The sequence below is a fragment of the Episyrphus balteatus genome, chromosome 1 (assembly GCF_945859705.1).
Source record: "Episyrphus balteatus chromosome 1, idEpiBalt1.1, whole genome shotgun sequence".
Lineage (NCBI taxonomy): Eukaryota > Metazoa > Arthropoda > Insecta > Diptera > Syrphidae > Episyrphus > Episyrphus balteatus.
Genome location: NC_079134.1, coordinates 138,544,390 through 138,561,247, shown reverse-complemented (window position 1 = coordinate 138,561,247; position 16,858 = coordinate 138,544,390). Strand labels below are relative to the sequence as shown.

The 16,858-nt window shown below is 29.2% G+C and overlaps 1 protein-coding gene across 3 annotated transcripts in view; it reads left to right on the top strand.

The window, feature by feature from the left end:
- LOC129907873 (myc box-dependent-interacting protein 1) overlaps positions 1–16,858 on the top strand; it is a 94,259-nt gene that overhangs the window by 76,471 nt on the left and 930 nt on the right. The window contains exons 2-9 of one of the 3 annotated variants that reach the window (XM_055984297.1): positions 9,537–9,672; positions 9,766–9,956; positions 10,042–10,146; positions 10,239–10,409; positions 10,483–10,564; positions 13,233–13,352; positions 14,049–14,675; positions 15,071–15,213. In XM_055984297.1, the coding sequence (XP_055840272.1) occupies positions 9,537–9,672; positions 9,766–9,956; positions 10,042–10,146; positions 10,239–10,409; positions 10,483–10,564; positions 13,233–13,352; positions 14,049–14,675; positions 15,071–15,213 (1,575 nt within the window). Of the gene's footprint in view, positions 1–9,536; positions 9,673–9,765; positions 9,957–10,041; positions 10,147–10,238; positions 10,410–10,482; positions 10,565–13,232; positions 13,353–13,979; positions 14,676–15,070; positions 15,214–16,858 lie in introns of all 3 variants that reach the window. The other 2 variants (XM_055984295.1, XM_055984296.1) reach the window with 2 other exon arrangements.

The window sequence follows — 16,858 nt, the reverse complement described above, 5'->3', positions numbered from 1 at the left end:
AAATTCTTGAAAAACCCGTCGTCCAGAGGGATTTCCCCTTTTAAAGTAATAACTAAAGAGAATGAAATATCAAAAAAATACAACTTTCAATAAAACTAAATATTTATTTTTTCGTTGTACCAAAATATATACATAGTTACTTTTCAAATTGATTTTAATATACTAAATTCGAATCTGAAGCAAAAAATGTAACGTTTTTGAGATATAAGAACTTCAAGATGAGTGTTTTTTTACCTTCAGCGAATCAAAATTATTATACTTTTCGAAAAAGAAGCACCATACCAATGTGGGTGGTTTTGTTGAATTGAAATTGAAACACGCTGAAAAATGATCGGTTAACAACGTTAAACTCTCTCGTGTTAAATAAACAGAGGAAGTTTGCTAATATAGCACCTTCATCGCATTTTGGCGATTAACGAAACATTTTTGAAGTTATATTAAAGCGACGAATTTTTCTGGCAGGTATTTGACATAATAAAATAAAAAATCATTTAAATCCCCATTTAGAAAATTTAAGAGTTTGACATAATAATTACAATTTTACATTTTTGCAATAAAACATTTTAATGAGACAGCGAAAGTCTTACTTGACTAAGCTACTCCACTGCTATATATAGCATTCACCTAAAGCTCCATTTGCGTCAACATTAAACCACACCTCACAGATGTAATTGAAACCTCCGTTATGCTGTCATAACTTTATTCAAAACAAATTCCAACAAACAATTACTTATATAATCAACAACAAAACAAAATCACCTAAAACTTCTCTCTCCATCCCACACCTGATGCTTCCTCTCAATTCTCATTCCTCCATTCATCAAAAAAAAGAAAAAAAAAAAAAAAACTTTGATTGAAAAAAGAACAAACACAGAACGAACGAGATTGATGTGGATTTTATTATTTTTAAACGTCAACTTGTTTGTAATCCTATCGTTGTCTGAGGAGAGTGATTTCCAAGCGCCTACAACACAATCTTTATAACTACGTAGTTAACTTGAGAGTTGCACCCTGGTTGTCTGTGTGCTTAACATCGGAAACATTGTTAATGGTTTCACTTAATATAGGGAGCTTGATCTTCACAGCTTGTGGCTATAAAAATAGCTAAACAATAAGATGTGGTTGTGCTTTTTTTAAGATGAAGTCATTTTAAAACAATAATAATGCAAAATTTACAATAACAACAACAAAAAGTATAAATGATCACGAAACTACAATAAATGACGACCGTCGTCGTTGTCGACCAACGTTAACGATTCGACGATTCCATGTTTAGAAGGTTAGAAATGCCATTTGAAAACCAGAATTTCCCTGTTAGAGCGCCCTCTATGTGTGCATTTTTAATGATAAATTGCAAATATATATTAATGATAAATTTTTTGCACTGAATGTGGTCTTTTCTGTACGTTACCAGTTAGTACTTGCGCTCGTGAACGTGACATTTTGAACACACCTGAGCAAACGAGATTATTTAATGATCTTTTTTTTCTTCCTACATATCACTGCCTGCCTCCAAATTCCTCTTGTACCTACCTGAAATGGAGTCCATAAAAAAGTAATTAGTGTAGGCTGTGATGATTTAGGCCAAATAAATTTGTTTTTACTTTTATTTTCATTTAGAAGCGAGAGTAATGGCTTATTTTTGATTATGGCAACTTAAACAACCACTTATATCCAAATGATACAAATAAAAATGAAGGTCAAAATTAATTACGTCATTGGTACTGGTTGAACTTTTTTTTATTAAACACTACACTTTCTTTGATTGTACCCATTTTTTATTTTAATATTTTTTTGTAGCGATTGTAGTAAGTTTGAATTTTCTCGAAAACAGCTCCAACGATTTTGTTAAAAAAAAATTGAAAAGTAAGTTTCAATAATTTTTTTTTTTTTTTTCATTATTAACGGTACTTGCCATAGAACCGTTTTTTTTTAATCCGATTTTCTCCAAAACTACTTATTCGATTTCAACGAAGCTTTTAAAAAGAGCATTTATATAATTTTAATATAAGCCAAAAATAAAATTTAAAAAAATTAATTTTCAGAAAATTTTGAAATTTTTTTTTTTTTTTGAATAATCATATTATTTTCGAAAACCGCACATTGATTTTTTTTTTAAATTTTGGTCTTGGATGTTAATTAGTAATTTCTTCAAAATGGAATCCAAATTTTATTTAATTTTTTTTTTTTGAAAAATGATTTATAAAAAATTAGTTTTTTTTAAAAAACGGCTCTACCGATTTTTAAATTTTTTTTTAAATGCATCGTAATACAACATACTTGTTTTGGGGGGATATTTGATTTCAGATGTTATTTTATTCCTTTGAAAAACGATTTTTATGTGTTTTTTTTTTTGTTTTCATATAGGGTAAGGTGGTATAAGAGTGCGCATTTTAGACAAAACACCAAATAAAACAATAACTAAAAGAATTTAACTACTTTTTTTATAAAAAGTTTTTAGTTTATAATCAAAGCAACGACAAAAACTTAAAACTGGTAACAAAAATTTATTAATTCAATAGTTATAAACAAAATACCACATTAGGTCATTTGCGCACTCTTATACCACACTATTGTGTAAGAGTGCGCGGCTTAGTTTGTAAGAGTGCGCAGCTGCTTACAGGTGTAAGTTCGGTTTCTTTTTGGTTGGAATTGCTTTTTCTAGCTGCTGTTTGCTGGTATATGGACAATATCAGTTATTTTTAAGCCTTGGATAGCATTTACTGCTCTTATAACCCGCGCACTCCCATACTTTGTTTATTGTTATTTTTTATTGTTAAGCGGAAAATTTAATTTGTTTGGCAAGAAAAATTGGAAAAAAAAGTGCTAAAAAACTTAAACTTAACTAGCACCTCTGTTTACAAACACATCTGCATGAAATTTTGAGAGCAGATCAAACTCATTTAGATCTTTCCAAAATAAGTGCATTCAGTCTTATATTCCCTTTCAAACCGTAGAAAATCGCTTTGCGCACTCTTATCAACCGCGCACTCTTATACCATCCTACCCTACCTTTCATAATTACATTTATTAAATTTCTATGTAAAAAGTCCTAAAAATTCTAGCAACTTGAACCCTAAAAGAAAATTCGTTCGACCCAGTCGTGCATTTTATTTTTGTAATTTATGAGTTAAGAGTTTACATTTGATTACATCGACCCTTTGTGAAAATAATTATAAACTATTTAAAGAAGATTTGATAAAAATAGGCAGTAGAACTTTTTCAAGACATTCAAACTCTTTTATTCGCAAATAGAGGGCTCTTAATTCGGTTCCCAGTTTTTTTTTTTATTTTCTTCTAAATATGGTCAAGAGTTCGCCAGTAAAAAATATTTGAAAAATTATTTCGACCTCAATCAATCGATATGGAGTGTATGTATACAATAAATAACAAATAAAAAAAAAACGATGCTTTAGATGCATGCTTCTGTGCGTTTTTGAAAAGCAAAGGTGTAGGTTTACCGGAAGATGATGAATGACAAGGCAGTAACTATCTGGGCTTATGAATGGAATACAAAATAAGTTTTTTTTTTGTATTGTTAGTTTGAGTTCCAATGAACTTATCAAGAGACTGCTTGGAGTTTTGATCATCGTAATTCTTTGTATGGATATATGAATGAACTCGAGTTATAAAGTAAAAAAATGAGTTTTGTTAGTTGGTTATGTTGCGTATAACACATACCGAATAGTTTTTTTTTTTTTATTATTTCTTTCTATACACATCAGTGATTACAGACAGAGTTTGTGTATGATGGAATGATTTCGCCAAAAGGGAGGAGTTATTTCAAAAGAAATGTACCACATAGACAGATAGTGAACAAAAAAAGTAAACAACAACAAAAAAAAATGAAGTTGGAGTTGCAATTTTTGTTGCAATTTTTGTTGCAATTTTTTTATGAAATGTTGCTCCAACTAAAGTTGTAACAAAGAAAAATTGGTACATTTTTTTTCTGATAAATTCTTATCCACTTTCATAATAACATAGTTCAAACTATCAAATTTTAAGGTGCTGTATTTTTTCATTGTCCTTTTTAATTATTACATCAAACTTAATCGAAAACCAGTTTCTTTTAGAATCGTGGAAAAAAATAAATTCTATACGTACCTATATTGATTAGGCAAAAAGCATTTGCTAGACCCCTCTAGAATATACACACCAAATATGAGCTCTTTATATTAATGGGAAGGTCCTCCGCTTTTAAATTTTCCATTTTTGCATCAAGCTTCTACAAAAAAAAAAAATTTTTTATAAATCGACTTTTTTGCAAATTTCTTTGCTTATTCTTGTAGGAAATTGAACGCTCTGCAAAAAAGGCCTTGTACACTTTTTTCGTTTATCTAACCGTTGAATAGATATTTGAGGTCCAAAAATCGAGAAAATCTTTAAAAATTCGTTTTTTGTTCTTAATTTTGTAACAAATTGAAAAATTATAAAAATCAAACGCGCAAGACTTATTCTTGTAGGAAACAGATTGGTCCACAAAAAGGGTCTGAATAATTTTTTTCAATAATCTAACCATTCTAAAGATATTCAAGGTCAAAGTTAAAAAAAAATATGAAAAACATTTTTTACTTTTCAAAATTTTCTAATTCACTGAAAATTCAATATTTTCAAATTAGCAAGATGTTTTTTTGTATGGGCTTAAACGTTCTATAAAAAGTTCCTTGGCAGCAAATTATTTGTTTTAACCGTTTAGAAGATAATATTTGGTGTGTATATTCTAGAGGTGTCTAGCAATCGATTTTTCGGAGTACCAAATCAAAAAAAATAAATTCGATTTTTTTGACCCACCCTAATACATAATGTGTTGATAATCATCAACTAGAAATTTTGCGTATAAGAAGAGTACAATACAGAAATACCTAGGGCATAAGTGCTTTTTGTTAGTTTTTTTTGAGAACATCAGTTTATATTTAAAACTACACTAGCCAAAAAAAATTAAGGAACACAAAATTCGTTATTTTCGATAGGCTGTATCAGTAAAAATATAATCGTATCATGACGAAACAAAACAACATGTGAAAGCTAAATTCTTCTAGTTTAAGAATTTTAGAATTATTTCAAATGGTTAAATAGCAAAATCATTGGAATTATCCAAAAACCAGAATTTTCCAATTTTGTTGTTTTTATTTTTTTTCTTAAGAAAAGCTATTTTTTAAGATTCAATTTTCTTTTTGTTTCAAAATTTTTACGATTTTTTTTAGGCTGCAATATCAGTCATTAAACCAAAAACCATACTCAAACTTTGGCTATCAATACCTCCACAACAGATCATTTTACAGATAATTCAAGGATACACTTCATTTAATTTTCTACAAAAAAATCAAGTTTTCTTACATTTTAAATCAATTTAGATAAGCTATCAAAGTAGACCTTTTTACGGTTTTTTATAGATATGGGTAACAAGATTAAAGATTTACTCTTCAAACAGTTTTTCTGTTCTGAGGGATTGACCTTTTGAGATGAAATAAAACACCACATTTTTGCAGCTGTAAATGACTTATATAAACACTTTTTTATGAGCGGAATCAAATTCTTTTGAACATTTTATAAATAAATACCGTTAAAATTTTAGATAAACCAAGGAAAATTAAAAATTTTCAAAATAACGAAAAATATTTAGGTATTTTTATGGTATAAAAGTTTTTTTTTTTTCAAAATTTTTAAAAGATTTTAATTTTTTTGGTTAAACTAAAATTTAAACGATATTTGAAGCTCCTTATAAAGCTCTTTTAAAACATCTTAAAATTAATACATATTTCACTTAAAGATGTAAAGACTGTAAATAACTTGTAAACAATTATTACTTTCTGAAAATCTAAAAATCTAAGAATTAAAAAATAAAAACATTTAAAAATGTCTGGAAAACAAGTCTGTCAAAACGAGCACAAATATAAACAATTTTCATGAATAAATTCCGAAAGCCAGAAACTTTGGAAATTTATTGGGTGTTATTCTTCAGACATGTGTTAAAATACACTAGTTGTTTGACAGCCTTTTTTATTTTAATTATATTTTTTCGTCAGTTCATTTTTTAATTCACTAAAATTAATTGCTTAAAAAAACCGACGCAATAATTTTTATAAAAAAAAAATAAACCAAAATAACATCTCAATATAATTGTTCGCCAAAATAGAAATACAAATTCATCACAAAAAAAAACCAAATGCAATTGCCAAAATTTGATCAACTGCGACCATATGTGCAGGTTATTGGCTTTTTTCAATTCTACCACCTCATCCCATCTATCAGGCGGGGAGGAATTTATGTGAGATTTTTAGAAAACAATACAGAAACATTAATGCCCTTTCTCTTTACACAGAAGTGTTTCAAACTCTGGTCAGTGCCAAGAATTTTCTTTCTTCGTTGACAAAACGAAACAAAATTCAAACAAAAAATTGGCATCTTCTTCCCGATAACATCAGTTCTTACAATAATTTTTTTTTTATTTTCTACATATTAAACGATTCCCTGCATGTAATTAGGTTTTGTGTATGTTGAAAGATTGTTTTTTTTTTTTGTTTGATTTTATTCTGAAACATAAATTTTGCATTCGAGCTAAAATGAAAAGGAAACTGAAATTGTTGGCAGCAGTTGTTGTTCCTTCATCGTTTAAGCGATGTGTTTTTATGATTAAGCTATTTGGGTTAGCCAAATATAAGTTTTGAGATATTTTTGCGTGTCGAACTAGGCGCAGTCGCTGACATTTTACCGGCAGCAGTTGTGGATTTTTTTTTTTTTGTATCGCACAACAGAGTCGACACAAATAATAGTGGGCGGTAGTGGCAGTTCTTTTTCCTTGGTATTTACTCATAGATCTACTCTACACTAACAAAAAAAACGTCATATGAATGTATAATTAATTTAAAAATAAATTATGGACTCAAAGAGCGATCGAAAGAAGAAGGAAGAAAATGACATGTGCGTCAGACAATTTTATATATTATTTTTCTCCAAAATTAGGATTTGCCATTGGTTCTTTTGCATTTAGTAATGAGTTTACTGAAAAAAACCATTTAAATTATTAGTATAATACAATAAATATAAAACAAATAAGAAATTCCTTTTACTTGTAGGAAAACTAATTTTGACAGACTTTATGATCTTATTAGTAGAATCAATTTTAAACTTATTTTTAATTATTTATTGCATTATCATATTGACTTAATAACCACTTCTGGCCAAGAACTAATTTTTTTTCGTGTTGTTATAACTTCCCTGGCCTTTCTAGTAAATATTGATCAACATCTAAAACCAAAATATGAAAAAAAAAATTTCTCCTGTTTTCGAAAACTTCACTAAAAACAATTTATGTTTTCTAAAACTTGATTTTTCTTTAACAAAATCGTTAGAGTCGTTTTTGAGAAAATAATCGTACAAGTACGGTTATTTTTGGGTTTTAAAAAATTATTTCCAAGAACCACTTTGTACTGCTACAGGACTGGACAAAATAAAGTACGCACTTTCGAATTTGGACCAGGGTCCATTTTGTGTGCTCTACAAAAAAGAAAAGCACTACAATTATAACAAAGGACCCCACTCAAAATTGTAGATTTGAGCTAGGTAGATTAATTTCATCCCGAAAACCTTCGTCAGAATTTTGTTCACAAGTTTTTGACATAATTTTCGTAACTCCACCTTTAAAATGTCCTTGATTTTTTCAGATGGGAATCAGAAAATCCTGGAACAGTGGTCCTAAAAACATGATGATCTTCTTGATCATTTTGTTCCTTTGTGGGATTCTTGAAAATATACTATTTTCGAGACTTTCTGGTTTCATTTCGAAACTTAAAATCTCAAAAATCTAACACAAATTTCCAAGATGTTCATATTGAAATAATTGCTCTCAAATATGCGCTTAAATAAACACTCAAAAATTAAAAAAAAAAAAACTTTTTCAAAGGACAAAATTCTTACCCCTACCATATTATTTTGATAGTTTTTTTTGGACATTTTTACTTTCGCGAACATTTTTCTTAGCAGAAATTGATTTTTTATTTATTTTGATAAAAAAAAAATTGGCTGATGTTTTTTTTTTGGTTTAATTTTACATTGGGCACGTTCAAACACCTATCGGATAGGCTATCTGGGATACCCGTATCTGGAATATCTTTTTGAACAAAGAGGTATCCAGATAGCTTGCCCAAGCAGCTACTAAAAAAATATGTAAATATTGAGAAGAGGAAACTTTTTCTTTTGAGCAAATTACATTTTTTTTATTGTTGAAAAGTACTTGCACAATCGCTTTGACTTTATTTCTTGCAATTTTTTTTTATTTTGAAGCTGAATAATAGCCCGAAAAGTAATCAAAATAAAAAAAAGCCAAATGTATATCAGCTGATCACTCGGATACCTGAGGTATACCAGAAATTCTGGGATACCTTCAGATTATTTTTTAACAGAAAATGGTTCGTTTCCTTGCTAATTTTTAACATTGTTTACAACAACAAAAAGCTATCCGATAGCTTTAAGTTAGCTCTTTGAACGTGCCCATTATGTTGACATTGACAACACTATGGAGGTTTATAAAAACTTTTCGTTTCACCTGCGTACAACGATTTAATTAAAAACGCCTACAAAAATGAGCGTAACAAAGATTTTGCATTGTTATTGTCTTCTTCACTTATTGTTATGATATTGACATTAATATTTATAGTAAAAAAAACATTGTAATCGAAAAATATCTCAAAAAAGTGGTCATGGAAACTTTACAAGCGATAATTATTAAAAAATATACCATTCCCCATCAGTGCTCGTAATTTTAACTAAACTTAGTTGTTTGTCTGTTATAAAAAAAGAAAGTTATTTTTCATGAAAACTACCAATAAAAGCCTTGGACAACTTTTTTTTTTTATTTTTCAAACTTCTACAACTTTTGTCGAATTTTTCATTCATTAACTTGTTTAGAACAAGCGCCGGATATTTTCGCTGACCGAAAATGCACAATACACACTTTTAGCTCAATTTACCGGAGAACCCAATTTTGTGTGGAGTTCATGTGTGCTTAGTTTTAAACGCTATAATGGTTAAAGATTTAAATCCGGATCATTTTGACGAGCACTTCTATTTTATAACTTTTTCAAAAAGATAAAATTAAAATAAATTTGGTATTCTTTTAAAAATAAGTTAGAATATCCGCTTCCGGTCGGACATATTCAAATCTAAATGACTACCTCGGAAATGTTTTAATGATTTTGAAGAATTTTTCATAAATAGATACTATTCATTAAATTCAAAATCTTCTTAATTCAAAACCCAAAATCTTTTTCTGTGCTTTCCCAGCCAAATAAGCCAAATGCTTGCCAAATGGTTCCACACGTTTGATACACGTGTATATTTTTTTTTTTTATTTGATCATAAATCATCAATTTTAATAAAGTTCAAATACGATGTGTTCAAACCCCCGCCAAAAGTTATTGCTTGCCAAATAAAAAATACAATAAATTTACCAGCTAAAACATAGATATATGTATAAAACTAAGTGCATTGTTCTCCTATTTAATCAAACATTTAATTTCATTTTTTTTATTTTGCAGATTTTACACAATTTGGGAAAAGTCGACCGGACGGCAGATGAAATTTTTGACGATCATCTGAACAATTTTACACGTCAACAAAACAGTGCCAATAAATTGCAAAAGGAATTTGGCAATTACATACGATGTGTTCGAGGTATGAATAAATTCAATTTTTATATCTTTATCCGAAAGACGAATAAAGCCTAATTCATTTTGTATTCTTTGTTCATTTTTTTTTTTTTGTCAGCTATTCAAGCTGCTTCCAAATCCTTAATGGATGCAATTTGTGAAGTATATGAACCACATTGGAATGGATATGATGCCCTGACTGCACAAGCATCTAGCACAGAGAGTCTATGGTTGGATTTCTCTCATAAATTGACCGATCAAGTTCTGATTCCACTTTGCACGTACACGAATCAATTTCCTGAAATGAAGGTTAGTTCCTTTTAAAGGCACACATATACATTTATCTATTTCTATGATTTTAATATCTTTTATTCTTTTTTTTTTATATTTTTAGAAAAAAGTAGAAAAGAGGAATAGAAAACTCATTGACTATGATGGTCAACGACATTCGTTCCAAAGTGTGCAAGCTAGTGCCAGCAAACGTAAAGATGATGTTAAGGTAAAATACAAAAAAAAAAAAATATAAATTAAAATAATTAAATTCACGTGCGTGTGTACTCCCATCCATATATATTATGTGTGATTGTATAGATAACAAAAAGTCGTGAACAATTAGAGGAGGCTCGTCGAACTTATGAAATTCTTAACACGGAATTACACGATGAACTGCCGGCTCTATATGATTCCAGAATATTGTTTTTGGTTACAAATTTGCAAACACTTTTCGCATCAGAACAAGTTTTCCACACTGAATCGGCGAAGGTATGTTAATATTTTTTATTAAAATTAAATATTTATTAATTTTTTGTTTTTGTTTTTTTTTTTTTTGTTTTAGATATTTTCGGAATTAGAAACAATCGTTGATAAATTGGCCACAGATTCACAACGAGGAAATAACACACTAAAGAAATCAACAGGTATAAAAAAGGGTTTAACTTTGTGTTTTAAGAAATACAAAAGTGATTTAGCATTTGTTTAATAACTATATCTTAGTTTGAAAGCTTAAGTTGAGTTAGTGCATTTAACCGTCTCGAGTCGAGTTCACATATTTCCTCAGACGAAGTTATGAAATTGTTTATTAAATGCTAACTATTCTGAGAAACTATTAGGTAGTTTAAAAGTAAAAAGGGTTTTTTGAAATTTTATTAGAATTGCGTTTAATCGAAAACAGTAATTATTCGAGATGAACAAGTTGCCAAATTCTGAGAACCAATAAGATGTTCAATTATCGGTTTGAACCACTACTAGACATAAAAGAACCTAACAAATAATATACTGCTTCTGCTTAAATCAGTCGCAACAAATTGGATCCTTTTGGTTCTCAATATTGGAAAAATTACAATTACATGTTTTTTTTGTGCTCACGATTATTTGGCGTGAAGGCTTGATATGACACATTAAATTGCTTACTAGCGTAGTAAGAATTAAATTAAAAAACAAGTACGTATGCTACATTTTATTTGGAATGAAATAAAAGTTACTCATACGCCACGGTGACCCGTTGAGTTTTAACTTAATTTTAATATAATTAACTAGTTAATTATTAATTATAGTTGAAATAGCCATCTATTGATGCGATATTAAATGTAATTGCAAATATTTTCATATAAAATATTACAAAATAGCGTTACTACAGTTAATCTCTGTACGCGCCTTCTAAAAAAGTAGCTCAAGATGAAGCAGTATAGTATAGCTCGAGTTACTTTGAATGCTTTCACTTTAAATTGAGAACACATTTGAAATTTTTAAAATTTAAGTAATTTTGGTTATCAACCATTAATGGAGTTTGCTTTTCTTTTGGAAATATCTGCAAGGGTATCTATCCAATCGTCTTTTCTCAAAAATCTAAAAAAGAAATATACACTTATTTATAATTTTTGCACCGAAATGGATTGGTCTGTCCGCTACAAACACAAATATTTAAACCAAAACATGTTTCGAGATTTGGTACCAAAGAAATCAGCATCCAAATATTTAAAATAAAATCAATTTTGTTTCATGTATCACGAGAGCTTAGAGAGGCCTTTCTTTTATGTATCACTCGATGGATTTGAAGTAAATTTGTTAACATTAACTTTTTTTCAGCAATTATTTCTTTTAAGAAAACTAAAAGAAAGTAGATTTTTAATTTTGGTGAGCAAATGGATAGATCTGTTCACTACGAAATCGTATCTTTAAACCAAAACTTAAGACTTGAGTCCGAAAATATCCCTTCCCAAAATTTAAAAAAAGCCAAATTTGAACTGCAAATTGGCAAGCTTTTGAAGTTACTTGTCGGTTTCTTACCTAAAAATAGCAAACTTAATTTGCTTATAGATTCTGTTGTCGTTAATAAACCAAACGTCCGTTCATGTTTCTGTGCGGAATAATGTTTTAAGGATTTGTAAGAAATTTCAAGTGAAAATATTCAAAAATGCTATGCACTAAAATACCTGCTTAAGTGCTCAATAAGTTTTGTTAATTAACTTTTGCTCATTAAGTTTTGCTACCATAACTAACTTATTCTAATTGAAAGAATTAGAATTAGTTAGTGAACAAAATGCTCTACAAATCATGTCCAAAATAGTGATGTTCTTTGAAGTCAATGGTTCGAATATTTTAATTAATTATTAATAAATGCTGCGAAATTTGCATAGAAATGCACTTTGGTACCAATAACTTCCTAGTAACTCTAGATATGACAAAAACGATTGCCATTCCACAATCCCACCACACAGTAGTTTAAAATTTCAAATTTCATTCATCAATTTCAAAATTTTTAAATGCTCATGTATTTAGTCAATTATTGTAGAAAATAATAAAAAAAAAAATGAAATTTATAATATTCCTTCATTCGTGGTTGTGGTAACCGAATACGAAAGATGACGAAATTTAAAATACACTGAACGAAAAAAAGCTAATATTTTCTAAACTGGTTGCGATAGAAATTTTTCTATTTGGTTTTAGTACAGTCATACATAAGTTTAGCTAGCAGCCATTTTATGCTTATCCATTTTTAACCGGACACCATCTATAAAACTGCCATCTAACTTAATACAGATTTTAATTACTAAACACCATGCTCGTCAGCTATATTTTATTTTGAATATGCAAAAAAGTCACTCATACGCCACATAGTCCGATTGGCTTTAAACTTTCAAAATTAAAACAAAACATTCGACCAATAACCAAATCGCTGAAATTCAATACAGTTTTAAGAATTGCATGTAAAACTGTATCCCGTTTTTTTTTTTTTTAGTCCCTCTAAATACAATACAAAGAATTTTTGTAAAACCCCGTTTAAACCTCTCATGCAGTATGGTACTGTTTTTTTATTGTTAAGTATATTCTTATTTCTAGATCTTTAAGTTATATAAACAATGTTATAAAAGACTTATACATTTTCTTACCTTATATTTCGATGTTTTCAAAATATTTTTTAAAAATACACACTCGTGCAGAATTTGCTTAAACTTATGCGATTCTTCAAGTCTTTCTATTTACATGAAATTTTGAGTTTTCATATCATAATTTCAATGTCTTTCAAATCATTATTTTGTTTTTTAAATGTTTTTTAATTTTTTTTTTATATTCGTATATTCATAGCAAATGCCATTAAACCCAGCCCAGTGCAATCACCAGTTAAACAACTAAACAACACAAACGCCAATAACAGCAGTTACCAAAATCAAGTAACAACAAATGGCTCCAGCAATGCCAACAGTCGTAAGTTTATGTTTAAACATTTTACACACAGACACAAAAAAATTTTCGTCTAGTTTTGATTGGTTTTCCTTTTTAAATTTTGTTTTAATTTGCTATTTAATTTTTCTATTTTGTTTTATTATTTGCTTTTTTGTAAAAAAAAAAAAAAAAAAAAAACATAAAGGAAACATCGGTTTTTAGATTGAAATTGATGTCTTTTTTTTTATTCATATTATGCATTCACTACCCATAAAAACATTAAAACAATATACTCTATAAAAAAATATTAAAAAATAATTTTATTTATATTTAATACTTAAAAAAAAAATTCTTAAACAATTCAATCTAAAAATCTATATAAGCTTGCGAATGAGTTTTTCTTTCTTTCGGAATGCTCTTTCTTTTCAAAACTCGTTAACAATATTTTCCAATAATAAATAAATACTAACTAATATTAATTATTTATTTTATTCTTATGAATGTCTTGAGACTAAAAAATTATTAAGCATGCGTTTGATTTGTTTTTTTCGTTTGTTTTGTTTTCGTTTTTTCCTTTTTTTTTATTTGCTATGCTTCGTTTGTTGTTGTTTTGCTGCTACTGCTGTTGTTGTTCGCTCTTCTGCTCTTCTGTATTGCACGTGAGAGCAGCATCATCCAGTCCTAGCTCACAACTCGAACAATCATCACCAAGACTTGATTCAATTTCTCCAACGCCAGACACAACTCCAATCGAGAGTGTAGATATCATCCAGAAAGTCCAAGAACAACGTATCAGCCTGGCGAGTAGTGGCTCGCCACCATCATCGCCAACAAGTTCAGCTCCCCGATTATCAGCGGCGACTCCTGGTTCATTAGAAGTCGATGATGAACCATCTTACCAAAATACAGATGAAATCGTTTCTGTTCGACGTCAAAATTCAAATCAAGACCGATTGAGAGGAATTAACAACATTGCTGACAATCAGCACAAGATTGACAATGAAACGCTTAACAGCCCGAATGCAAATTCCCCAGCTGCTCCTCCCGCCGCACCCACACAAACAGATGCGGCGGTGATTCCAGCTGATAGCACAACGACAATTCAACAAAAAAAGATGAAAATTACTGAAACAACAACAAATGACGGTGAGGGTTTGAGGAAAACTACAACAACAACAACGACGACCACAACAACCGACGAGGCAAACAATGCTGTGATGAAAACGACGGCGACAACAAAACAAGTCAATGGAAATGGAAACATCCCGAAACAGCAGGACGACAATGCGGCGGCGATGGCATTAGGAGGTAATGACAATGGCACACCAAAAACGGAACCATTTTACGATGTGCCATTGGGCGGCGGTGAGTAGGTTTTGAACAATCTTGTGGAAAAACAAAAAGAAAACCGAAACACTTTCCCACACAGATTACATAAACTAAATTTAATTTTTGTTTGTGCAATATATGCGGAGAAGATGCACGCGTTTTCCGAAAAAATTTTTGAATTAAAAAAAAAAAAATTAATAATAATTTGAAACAGTACATTTTGAAATTTTTGTATTCCGTTTAAATGAAAAATAATTAAAAAAAGAAATTAGAAAGAAGAAAGATGTTTAACCCTACTAAACATACACAAAGTTGTTTGTGGCTTGCTCAAAGACAGTATACAAATAAACAAAATATTGTTGTATATTTTTTAAATTTTTGTTTATAAAAGAATTTTTTAAGAATTTCGTTTTTCTGTTTTAATATTTCAGGCGGTTCAGCAACGGAACTTCCACCTGGAGTTTTGTATCGCGTGAAGGCGACTTACGGATATGTCAAAGAAGACGCAGATGAATTGAGCTTTGAAATAGGAGATATTATTCGCGTTATAGAATATGACGATCCTGAAGATCAGGTAAATACATTTTAAAATTCAAATGAAAATATGTATTTTCATTCAATTAACTTTAACACTTAGTATCACTAAAATCAAGCTTTTTTAGTGATATATTTCCAACAGTCAAAGTCCATACAATAGAATTTTAGCATTCAGAGTACGAAAACGTTGAATGACGCCCCCTAAAGGACTCTCTAGCTTTAAAAAACTTTAAACGCTGTTTACTCAATTTTTTTTAATTATCACTTAACACCTTCGTCTTTTACAGAATTTTTCAGAACCAAATTTCGTTTATTTGGGCCTTGTGTGAATTGCGTTAAATAGTTAACACCGTGTAAAATTTTTGAGGTTAATAAAAAAAATTTCAGCTGTATGGATTATTGTTCAAAATTTTGTCTGCCTTTTTTCTGCCATGATACTCCTTTTTAATAAAAAAAAAAAAAAAAACAAAACAAAACCATCTGCAAACAAAATTTAACTGAAATTTAACCAGGTCTCAGAGCCCAATAAATTTTTAACAGCTGAAAATTTTTTATTCACCTCAATAGTGTCAAAAATTTTACACGGTGTATACTATTTAACGCAATTCACACACGGCTTTATTTGCTGAATCGAAACTTAAATAATTTATGTTGAACATTAACTCTTATTCCCTACTTTTTCCTCTGCGTAAACTGTCATATAAGGATTTATGTAGAACTTAAATGCTTAAGTTTCGATTCAGCAAACGGGTCTTAGAATATTAATGTAAAAAAACTTAACATTTGTTTTTCAAAGAAAAAAAAACAACTTCTGAAATCAAACTAAGCTCAAAAAAAAGTATGCATTTTCATTTCTTTTATTAAAAAGCATTTTTAGAATTTCAAAATCGTTAGAGCCGTTTTTTAGAAAACAAATTTTTTATAAGTCATTAAACAAAAAAAAAAAAGTTTTCAACACCTAAAATCAAATTTTCAAAAAAATTCAATGTCGAAAATTTTTTAAAAATCCAAACATTTTTTTTTTTCAAATTTGTTTTTTTTTTTTTTTTGCTTTTATTGAAATTATAGAAATGCTTTTTACAATAATTATAGTTTCGGAGAATATCAGATTTGAATTTTTTTAACAAAATCGTTAGAGCCGTTTTCGAGTAATTTCAACTTTACTATAATCGGTATGACAAGTACCGTTATTTTTGGTCCAAAAAAATTAATTCCAAAAACCCATCTAGAGAGTCGCCAAATAAAGCTACAAACCAAGTTTGACTTTAATCGGTCCATCTGTTTAGGCTGTAGCTTCGTATACAGATAGACAGGCACGCGGACATACAGACAGACGGACCTTGGGACCCACTTTTTTGGCCTTTTCTATCATCGTAATGTCATGTCTGATTGTTATCTCAACTTTTTTTGTGTACGAATGCATAACTTGATACATATTTACAACCTATATCGCAATTAAAATTCAAAGTGTGTTTTAAGGAGTTGGCAAATTTCGTTCTAGATTGGATTAAATTTTAAAAATCTTTTCAATTTCATTTAAAAGCTTATTGTGAAACCGACTGAATTGAATACAAAAATGGCAGTTTTTTCGAATTGGAGAATATGAATTATTATGAATTATGTACTTATTTATCATTTAGTGAACCAAATTGTATGACTTTTCTTCCAAAAGGGACGTGCAA